The 11,332-nt window shown below is 34.0% G+C and overlaps 1 protein-coding gene across 1 annotated transcript; it reads right to left on the bottom strand.

Annotated features, from left to right (window-relative positions):
- Positions 1 to 1,172: 1,172 nt before the first annotated feature.
- LOC136221375 (nucleolar complex-associated protein 3) lies at positions 1,173 to 9,759 on the bottom strand. The gene is made up of 13 exons (XM_066008889.1): positions 9,510 to 9,759; positions 9,246 to 9,418; positions 8,931 to 9,127; positions 7,932 to 8,140; positions 7,729 to 7,831; positions 7,354 to 7,517; positions 5,779 to 5,917; positions 5,011 to 5,187; positions 4,792 to 4,928; positions 4,114 to 4,443; positions 3,889 to 4,028; positions 3,707 to 3,804; positions 1,173 to 1,987 (listed from the first exon to the last, which is right to left on the bottom strand). The coding sequence occupies exons 1-13, from the start codon at positions 9,677 to 9,679 to the stop codon at positions 1,502 to 1,504; spliced, it is 2,523 nt and encodes an 840-aa protein (XP_065864961.1). The 5' UTR covers positions 9,680 to 9,759; the 3' UTR covers positions 1,173 to 1,501.
- Between the last annotated feature and the right edge of the window lie 1,573 nt (positions 9,760 to 11,332).

Raw genomic sequence — 11,332 nt, 5'->3', positions numbered from 1 at the left:
TACAATTGGACAAATTTAAGGAGTAAGTTGTTACAATTGAAAGTTGAAGAAGACAGTTGCAACATTTGAACAAGTTCATAGGATTATCTGTGTATTAGGCCAATTTTAAAACATTGATAATAACTGCTTATTTTATATTTTACACATGACTTGATTATATATAAAAATAACACACATTTGTGAAATGATGCAATTATAATTTTGGATACTAACATTTCTCTCATTCTTAACTTTTTTTCATTACAGATTCTATTAGTCCTAATTGTAGTTCGGAAAAAAAAAATTATAAGAAAGAATCGACTCTTATTCCAAATGAATTTAGAAAAATTCATTTCCGTAAAGTAATACCAATTTACCCCTAAATTCTGCTACTCATGGCTATAATTACACTATTACAAAAAGTCGATATTAAAATAGTGTTATTTTGCAAGAGAATCCAAGATTCACTGGAGTAGGTAAAGAAGGGGGGCGCTCTTCAGATGTAAGTGAAAACCCAGGATGTGCTTATGGATATATGGTTAAGTTATGCTTACTTTGTTTTTGACAAAGTAAGTCTTACTTTGTTTTTTCCACCATTAGATGGTGATGAACTTTGACAAAGTAAACTTATCAAATGGTAGAAAAAACAAAGTAAAGCTTATTTTGTCAAAAACAAAGTAAGCATAAAATGCATGATTTATGAATGTTAAATTGAGGGGTTTTTTTATTTTTGATATTTTTACGTAAAAAATTGAAACCCCATACAGAGTTTTCGATGGGCTTGTGTATTTCGATGTGCTAAGCCCCCTAGCTCACCCATGGATCCGTCTCTAACCTTATCCCATATATATATTATAGAAAGAGAAAGACAAAAGGCCAACTCAGGAACCTTTTAACAAGACTCAAAATATACAACATAACAGTCCTACTAAGCCAAGAATCCATCAACATCAACTCGCCAAATGAAAATTCAAAAAAAATAACACTATTTTTTCATCAAAAGGTAAAAAATAAATAAATAAAATTGAATGTTAATATTTCATATTTTTATTCTATTTCTCATAGTTTGATTATTGATTTATGATCGTAATGAAAAAGTTATACACTAACGATTTAAAAACTCTTCTTAATTTTATATATATATATATATCTTATTTGTACTCAACCGGCTTTAACTGCATTGGAACCGAATATCGAGACTGAATTGTACTGAAATACTTAATACAGCAAATTCCGGAGATTTTTTTTTCAATACAACACTCGAGACTCAATTTGTAAGCTCAATTCCAACACCATTCTGGAAAATCTCCAGATCGAACCGAACCAATATCACCCCTACTAGTTCGTATCCGAAAGATCAAGCTCAAAATAAAATGAAAGCTAATAATATATTTGAGCCTGATATCGTGGAGCTTTTTTTGTTACAGCCCAAACAATAATGGTAACAGAAAAAAAACTAACAATAGTGAAACAAAATTGCTGCAAAATTTTACCTTACAAGTTTTCTCTGAAGAATTTCGAGTTACCTTTTTTTCTGGATATTAAGCCTTCTACTTTTTCGTTTTTGTTCTTTATATTCGTCGTACAACTGTAAGGCTAGTGTGGTCCGATCCAATTCACCCCTTAATCTCTCGTTCTCTTTCAAATCACTTCGGAGCTTGAAATGATCCGAGAGTTTCTTCTTCAACTCCTCTTCATCAGTCGGATCTGTATCTGGAGTTTTTTCAGTGTTCGTCGCCTTAGAAGATCCTCGTTTCCTTTTGTTACTCGATTTTTTGATATCGAACTTGAGGTTGAGCAGCTCGCGTTCAAGAGACAGACCTGTAAAAGCTTGTTGAGGAGTTGCAGATGGAATGTAGACTTGGCTTTGAGAAGAGCTCAAGCTTGAAATGCTTGAAGCCATTGCGGAAACAGTAGGATGGTAATGCTTGGAGAGAAGGCTTAGCTCCCACAGGACCGAATTTAGGGCTCCGCTTAAATTAGGATCTTCCACGTATGGTTGATATTTCTGTAAGCAAATATGAAATACAACAAAAAATGTTATCTGTAAGCAAACAAGTACATAGCATGGGACATTGGTTCATCACTACGTTGCACAAAAACTTTGATTTTCAAGTGTTTCACGTTTCCATATCTATTTCGGAAACGGAAACTCTTGGAAACTTTTAAGGAAGATTTTGGGTGACGTTTCCTTAATTTAAAAAAACAGGAACTCTTTTCTTAAAATTTGGAAACTTGTTTAATAGGATGTAATGTGTTTTCAGAAGTGAATTAATGTTAATCACATGTTCAGTTTCTAGATCATCTTTATGTGTGGCTTGTGTAGTTTTTTTTAAGGCTTAATACATCATTTGCCCCCTGAACTTGTCCAAAAAGCTTGATTGGCCCTTTGAACTTTCAAAGTGTCCCGATAGCCCCCTCAACTTGCATAAAATGTTCAGTTAGCCTCCTGAACTTGCATAAAACGTAATCAATTGATCACTCGGTCGCAAAACAAGTAAATTAAATGCGGAAGATGTATTCCACGCATCTTAGAATGTTATTACATAATTAAAAATAGATTACTGAAGAAGTTATTACTTGCTCAACTATAAAACTTGTCTTCTCTAATATTAGAACCACGTACCCCGATTTTGGTCGTTTTACTTTTTTTTTAAGACTCGTAAAATACATCTTCCGAATTTAACTTACTTTTTTTTGCAACCGAGTGATCAATTGATTACATTTTGCGCAAGTTCAGGGGGCTAACTGAACATTTTATGTAAGTTGATGGGGCTATCGGGATACTTTGAAAGTTCAGGGGGCCAATCAAGTTTTTTGGACAAGTTCAGGGGGCAAATGATGTATTAAGCCTTTTTTAATGTACATACACACAAGCGCACATATATATATATATACATGTAAAAACATACATTCTTATACGGATACTTTGAAAGTTCAGGGGTCAATCAAGTTTTTTGGACAAGTTCAGGAGGCAAACGATGTATGAAGCCTTTTTTAATGTACATACACACAAGCGCACATATATATATATATATATATATATATATATACATGAATACACATACATTCTTATACTTTAAAAAATTATAGATATATCCATATATTTACATCCATGGCCACTGAACATTACTCATTTTTACGGACCTCAAAATGACAGTTGACGACCTCAAAATAAAAATTCCAATTAATGATATTCTAAGCAACTTTAATTCTTCAAATTTTTTGTTTTGAGGTCATTTAGGTGTTGTTTGGGTAGGAGAGAGGAAGTGAATTTTTAGAGAGAGAGATCTCCAGAAATTGTGATTTTAGAAAATAAAAAATGTGATTTCGTGGTAATGTCGTTCTAAACAACTTTAATTCTTGACCATTTCCATTTTGAGGTCATTAACAATCATTTTGAGGTGTTAGTTAAAGTTCAGTTGCTATAATGTTAGAAAGTGTGAAGTTAGTTAAAGTTCAGTTGCCATAATGTTAGAAAGTGTGAAGTTGAGTGGCTTTTATGTTTCGTTTTGAAGTTTAGTGGTCATACCGTGAAAATGAGTAAAGTTCAGTGGTCATGGGTGTAATTTACCCATTTTTATTATTTACATGTTTTTGTTTCCTATAACTTTTACAAATATTGTTTTCCAGTTTCCTTTTCCATGTAGCATAGGTTTAATATTAATCAATTCCGAAATAATATACTAGAAATGAATATGGTTCCAATCAGTAAAAGATATCTTACAGCAATTGAACCAGAAACCGATCCACCTCCTGCATCGTTTTCTAATAGATTCCGACATTTGACATTCTTCTGAAGAAGAAACTTCACAGTTACCAAAGCTGCAAGTATATCCAAACAATAAAGACGTAAACAAACTGACAACATAAAATGCAAGCTAAATACTGGTAGCAATCACATTATACCAGCCATGCATTCTGCTGATCCAAAGCACAATGAGAACGTCGCTAAGCGTTTCGCAAACGCAGCTGCCTTTTGCATGTCATGCTGCCTATCTTGACATAACATAATCTTCAAAGCTTCGGCCAGCACTTCACCATTATCTCTGCAGAACAATATCACAAGAGAAATGAGAAAAAACAAGAACAAAGAATATAAGAATATTCATATGCAGTGTGGGTAGTGCGAACCTTCCAGGCCTGTACTCGAGAATCAGATTGTACAGCAGCACAAAGAAACCCTGTAAATCGACATTTAGAGCATCTAGATTGATCTTCATCACCTTAAAGGCAACAATGCAGCATTGAAGGCGCTCAGTTACAGTCAAGGACTTTAAACATTTTTCGGATGAACTGTCGGGGTTGCTTCTACCACCACCAAGCCTTTTCAGATAATTCATAAGATCCCCCATGTAATCCATATCTATTAGATGAGAAAACTTCCCCAAACCGTTCAGACAAGGAGCAAATAGTGGGTAGGCCGCAGACACACTTGAAACTATATTACCATTGGCTTCAGAACTGGGGGAAAAAGTTAAACAAGAAAAAGAAAATTATATATGGAATGGATTCATTAAAAAAAAGTGTATAACCTTCTATTAACCGAATAGATAAGTACAGTATTTAAACTAATGCTAGATTTCTCCTGGACTAACTTGCAAGCTGCTCTAACTTATGAAACAGCTGTCCCAACTTCAATTCAAGAACTTGCAGACATTTTCCGACACTTTGAAACAGCGTCTATTTGTAATATAAAGTGTTAAACTGGGGGGAAAATGCCTAAAATAGTAGAATGCTATTCATATATACACCAAAAATCTATGTTGTACCCTAGTAATAACAGACATCTAATGGTATAGGATCAAAAACCTGGCTGTAATTGACTGCATGGTATGCTTCAAGATGCGGAAGTAAGTCTCAAACACAGCATTGAGTGTTTCAGTTTGCATTGTTCTCTGTTCCGATAAATCTGGAGTAAAGCCAGCAGCCTTGATATCAGAAGCAACCTGTATAGCACCAATAGAATAGACATTATAAACCGAAAATAAAATACCTTGAGAATACAATTGCATAATGAACAACTAATACCTCCTCCCTCATTTTTGACATCAGTTCTTTCTTGCTTTTTTTTCTATCATTTATATTCAATTGTTTGGGCTCCTCGACAGTCTTTCTCTTTTTGTATTTCTTGGCTTTAACTCTGTTTTCCTTCTCTTCTCTTTGTCGCTTTGCAAGATCTTCATCAAATGACAATGACAAGAACACCTGGTGGAGTATTAAGAAATGTTGTAAGAACTTAAAAGAAGGTTGAAGAGAAACAGGGGAGAGCGGGAGAGAGATCTAGAGGAGATTGACTGAAGCTAGTTCTCAAAACATTTACTGCTAATTCAATCTATTATTCATAGAGAAAAAACTTCTACGTATAAAAAGGTGCTTTTGTTCCATCGTCTTTTCATCCATGATACTACAATTTGTATGACAGTGCCTGGCAGATGTTGGCCTAGTTTCATCTATTCAGCATGAGCAATTAAGTACGTTGGTACAACGAAACTCATAAATTTACATATTGGACAAACATTCTACCAAACACAATTCAGCACCAAGGATATGCAATATGTCAAATCAGAATACTAGATTCCATTACAACTGCAGATAAGGGCATAACATAACAAATTTTTGTGGTGGTGTGTGCACTGTACAATTGTACATATCCTTCACATTTAGACCAACACTTTTGTCTGTACTGGGGATAAATAATTTATCTCCGTTCACATTTACTATGAACTGAAGAGGTTTCATAACATCTCGAGGATTAGCATGACACAGAAAGAGCCTAGAAAATTACACTGCTCATACCTCAATTGAATCCGGATGCAATTGACAATTATGAGCCTTAACATGGTCAGCTATCAACCGGACAGCCTCCACTGTAGCTTGACCACCATGCTTTCCCTCATTGATAAAAAGTGATTTAATGCTAGCACAACAAAGTTTCCTGTAAGGGAAAATAAATAGCAGCATTATTGGTCCACAATCACAAATATATATGTCAAGAAAATTAGTGAAACTGACGAAGAATCTTAATCATGTAATGTAACTTTTCTGTCCGTGAAGCAACTCTAAGGGCCTGATGCACAGACAATATATGAAGATTAGAAAGTAGAATGATTTCCTCAACACAAATATCATACACACATTATTTTTAAGACAAGGAACTTTTGTATAGTTATTAAAGGCGCATGGCACATTACAGTTCTAGGGGTCCTGGAGCCTTGGCGCATGGCGCGCGCCATAGCGAGACGAGGCTCACTTACAAAAACAAAAATCATAAAACTATACAACTAACATAAAAATGCAATTAATACTAAATCATGACAATATTCTTAAGCATAAATAAATTTTAAAATGCAAAATAAACCCCATGTTAGAAAGCTAAAGTTGAATATTAAATCCAAAGTTCTACTCCTGATCAAAACTCTCAAATTCATCACTCCTGTTCAATTCGAATTCCCCTTGGCTGCTTTGTTTCTGTTTGAATTCGTTTTCCGTGTTCTGTTCTACTAAACTTCTTCCTCTTATAATAAGACTCTGTCGCTTCCTCTTCTAATTAATTCAAACGTATAATCTCTCTTCTTTTTTTTTCTCGGTTGGGACTCTTCAGAACACTTGTTCCAGATATGTAACTGTCAAAAAAACCATGAAACTGCCCCTAACTGCCCCTATGTCACGCCTTAGTGCGCCTTTGGCAACTGCACCTTGGGGCAAAATGGCGCACCAGGCGGGTGTCATGGCGCTAAGGCCTGCGCCTGGTGCGCCAAGGGCATGCCTTTAATAACTAACTATGTTTGTATCTGCAAAATGAACAAAATTATTCTACACTAATTACTTACTGATATGAATCAAACTCCCACAGACAACATGAACAAGTGTGATTTAATTGATTGACAATCAGTAATAGTGTGTGATGAACACTGATGCAACGGCTAAGAAAAAGATGAACATAAACAAAAGTGATAATAATTTGCAGAACACAAACAGATTTCCCTTCTCTCCAAGCAAGAGACTAGGAGACCCAAAATAATATCATTCCAAAAGCTACTTCACACTACTAGACCCCTGGAAAATATAACTATCAGCTCAAAGATCCCAAATCATAACAGAACTTGCCAACTAATCCTTCTGTCCACCAGGCCCTCTCTTTATGCCCATGAGATAAAGTATCCATTAAGAAGCCCTTATTCAAATTACCAGCCCCTTCTCGAACACTCACTAAGCTTTATATTTATTCCTATAGTAATTCCACAGAAATTTATCTTAATGCTTCATTTTCTTTAAACTTCAGCTAGACATCTAACCTTCCAGAAAATGTGCAAGCAGTTTGAAATTACCATGGAGAAAAGGAGCAAAAACAAGAATAAAGTAATAGAAAACCTTATAACATCATCGGAGGAGCCAATATTTTCAACCACAGCAGCTAACAAGTTCTCACGGAAGTTGAAGTGGGGAACTGCTTCAAGCAAACAACAAATGCAGCGAACAGCCACATGATGGAACTGGGACTTTTTATCTAAAAGAATCAGCTTCTGCAAATATCCCTGTTCATTTGATTCAAAATGTTTAAATTTTTGAAAAAGAGGTATATAATGACATTTAAAAGATGAGATAACCCAATTATGTGATTATTTAGGTTACAATTGGTAAAAAAAATGACAGTTAGGGAAAAAAAAAAAAAAAAAAAAAAACAAAACATGTCCAAAATCTGTAGCAAACTCATAAGTGAAGATAGATAACTCCTAGCTGTTAAACCTTATATACAGACAGAAGCGTTGATTCATAGTACCGCATCTTCTTAACTTCCTTGGAAACCTTCATTTCCAGCTCCTTTTCAGTAGGAAGCCTAATCCGGTAGCTGTTTCATGCGTATAAAATAAACATAAGCACAATATGCTTTTTATTTATGAGCATGATTAAAGACAAGGAACAAAATGTAATAAATACAGGAAACCAACCCTGGAATTATGTCTTTGAAAACAGCCAGCAAGGATAATAGTCCAAGTTTAACAACAGCAGGGTCAATATCTCTACAAAATTCCAACAACTCTTTCAGAGACTTTATATTGGACTCAGGATCTGCCAGCAATGCTATGCCAAGTTCTGCCAATTTACTCTTCTTTTTTGCAAAGGCTTCTTCAGCAGTGAGATCTTCTTGCACCTCAGCCTTAAAAAAAAAGTTGAAGATTTGATGATATAAAAATAATAGAAAAAATATAAGAGATTATGTAGAACATTCAGAAGAACCAAAAGTACTGATTGCAAATAATTCAATATATAGGGGGAAATAAACTAAAGAAAATAAAATACATGTTCAATAGATTTTGCACAAGATAGAGGAAAAAGAATTAAGCAGAAGCAGCAAAATTTATTTCCATACATAAAGGTGAAATTCTAAGAAAAACCAAGCAGCAGCTTTAGGATAATAATTAGGGAGTGAAAAAACTTCATATCTCTACAAAAGAGAGTGCGTTATAGATAGCCTTACTCTTTTTTTTTTGGCAATTATAGAATTATAGTCTCAGTCAATTTTCTCATCATAAATATATAATTAACAATCAATAAAAAGAATACTATAAAGTAAGAAGGTTCTGTCATCCTTCCACCTTAGGGAGAGGGAAAAAATTTACTAATCAAGCTTACTGACACTCATAATTTGCAATGACATATACATATAGAGCCGTGAAGCAGATATTGTAAAAGCATATGGTTCGCAGTTCTGAGAGGAAATTTCCAATTAGATAACAACTATGTTGCACAGACACTTCTAGTTAGTAGGGTTTATGGGTTTCATGTCCGTGTCAATTTTGGGTCCGTCTATTTTTGTTTGTAGGCTATTTTATGAAGGTTATGTTTTAACAACAAACTTGATACAAATGTTAGAACAAAAAGATTAAAAGAATAACAACTAGATACGGAAGTTAAACTCAGAAATAACAACTAGAATCAGACAATACCAGCACAGCTGCTTGAGAGGTTTGTTGCACTTCTTCTGTTTCTTCCTCCAACTGCTTCCCCTGTTTTTTTGCCTCTCTCTTGCTTTTTTTCAGCTTGTCCCTCCTTTCTGCTTTTGTCAACTTTACCAAACCATTATCAACAACCTCATCATCCTTTTCATCATCTCCAACTTCACCATTTTCAGATTTTTTGGATACTGCTTTACATTTAAAAAATAAAAATGCACACATTAAACACTGACAACCAAAGCATTTCATCTGAAACCATACAACAAACAACTAGACAATTAATACAGTTGAAGCGGATGAAATTACCAGTCCGGAAGTGAAGTTTTCCGTCCAAAGTCTTGATAGGAAGAGCGTCAACACGATCAACTTCAAGCTGCTTCTTCTCCTCCTCTTGTTTCTGCTGTGATTTCTTCCGCAACCGCTTCTCATATGCTGCTTCCAATTCTTCTCCTTCCAGATCAGCTGCGCGCGTAACATGCCTTCATACAGATTAAAATGAAAAATTATCACAATAAGTTTCAATTACCGACGAATTACGAAGAACAATATCGCATTGAAAAGAAAGAACACCTGGTGAGGGACTCGGTGTCTAAACGAGAAACAAGCCTAACATAATCACGATTCTCATCAACAAACTGCAGGTCCTCGTCGGATACTTCAATGTCATCCTCTAAAACTTCCGGAGGCAGCTCCGGTGGCAGTACAACCTTCTTCGTCTTCTTCTTCGTCTGCTTCACCATTTTTTCCTTTCACCAAGCAGGAGAATGTTCACCGAGTTGGGTTTTAGGGTTTAGGATGCTTAGCTAATTAGAGAGAGAGAGAGAGAGGTTCACTGGTTCAATTTTGTAAAATGGGCTTCCTTTCGATTAGAATACCTAAAGCCCATTTTTCTCCATGGAGGCCCAATTGTAAACAATCATTAATGCGATAAAGAGTCGGGTACTCGTTCAATCGATTTACTTTCTCTAAGTAAGTAGATAGAATTAAGTCAAATATCGTAATTAATATAATTTACAATTAAGTCATATCACCCAACTTAATTCTTAATATATCATTCTTCTCTATTTATTATGATTTTATACCATAATTTAAAAAACATAGACTCCAATTTATAAATCATAAACCTTAGAAAATATAATTTAGACTTCTAATTTATAAATTTCAATCTTTAAAATATATTAAAAATACTGATTTTGCTAGTTTGATATAATTCAAAATTTTGACTTGACATAGTTGTAAATAGTTTTTAAAAGATGAATTTCTGTGTAATTTTTCCTAGAATTAAGTATAAAGTGTAAAGATAATACTAATGTTGATTGTCAATATTAATTTTACTTTTAACGTCTAAAATGATACAATTTTATCTTTAATATTAGTAAGTTAAATCAATTTCCGATATTATTATAAATTATAGATATTTTACTTCTTATTTTATATTAGTTACCTATTCAGTTGATTCTAAAAAAATCACATTTTTTTTATTTAACAAGAGAATTGGAGATGAGTATTTTCAAATTCAACAAAATATTTGTATTTTTTGTTTAACTCGTACAAAATACATATAATTTTTTTATTTATGTATATTCATATGGTTGTGATATGTTACTTTGCTTAAGATGATCGAAGCGAAGAAAGTAAAGAAAAAGATTCTACTATCTATAAGTATAGATGATATGATTCATGATTAAGAAACAATCTGATAAATTATTTCTCAAATTGACCCAATTGGTCAGTATTAAGGGAAAATTTTATCGTTGCTACCAACATTATAGGTAATATTTTACAATTTTAAATGTTAGGGGTAAAACTACTCCACTTTTTAAAAGAATTTTTACACCTTATTCCAAAAGTTAATGTTTTCGAGATTATTCTTTTTTTTAATGAAAGAATAATTGAATAAATTTAATTAATAGTCAGCAGGCTTATAAATGAAGGGGGGCAAAGGAGGTTACAACTAAAGACGGAGAAATAGAACCTAATCTAGCAACTTTGTCAGCCACACGATTAGCTTCCCTATGAACGAAATGAAAATTACAATTTGGTATTTCTTGAGCAAGAGCTCGACAATCTGATAGTATTAGGCTCAAACCTGAGTAATCTTCCTCCTCGTCTTTTTGTAACGCGTTAATAACAATTTGTGAATCTCCCTCGAAAGTGACGTTGATATCACCCCTTTGTTTAATCCAACTTAAAGCCTCTCTACAGGCAATTGCCTCCGCAATAACTGGCTGATATGCACCTCTCATAGCCTCAAACCGAGTTTCCAGAAATTGGTCATTTGCGTTCCGGATAACAGCTCTGATACCAAATGAATTATTACCTACACGAATTGAGGAATCGAAGTTAACTTTTAAACTGACACTCGGAGGAGACCAGCATCTGGTATTTATTGC

The sequence above is a fragment of the Euphorbia lathyris genome, chromosome 1 (genome assembly GCF_963576675.1).
Source record: "Euphorbia lathyris chromosome 1, ddEupLath1.1, whole genome shotgun sequence".
Lineage (NCBI taxonomy): Eukaryota > Viridiplantae > Streptophyta > Magnoliopsida > Malpighiales > Euphorbiaceae > Euphorbia > Euphorbia lathyris.
The sequence above is the reverse complement of the archived record's forward strand: the minus strand, read 5'-3'. Positions and strand labels throughout refer to the sequence as shown.

Excerpts from the sequence above, each read along its gene's own strand:
- LOC136221375 (XM_066008889.1), bottom strand. The coding sequence starts at position 9,679 with ATGGTGAAGCAGACGAAGAAGAAGACGAAGAAGGTTGTACTGCCACCG. Across the intron at positions 4,929-5,010 it reads TGTCAAAAATGAGGGAGGAG|GTTGCTTCTGATATCAAGGC; the intron begins GTATTAGTTGTT and ends GGTGCTATACAG. Across the intron at positions 3,805-3,888 it reads ATCAGCAGAATGCATGGCTG|CTTTGGTAACTGTGAAGTTT; the intron begins GTATAATGTGAT and ends ATATACTTGCAG.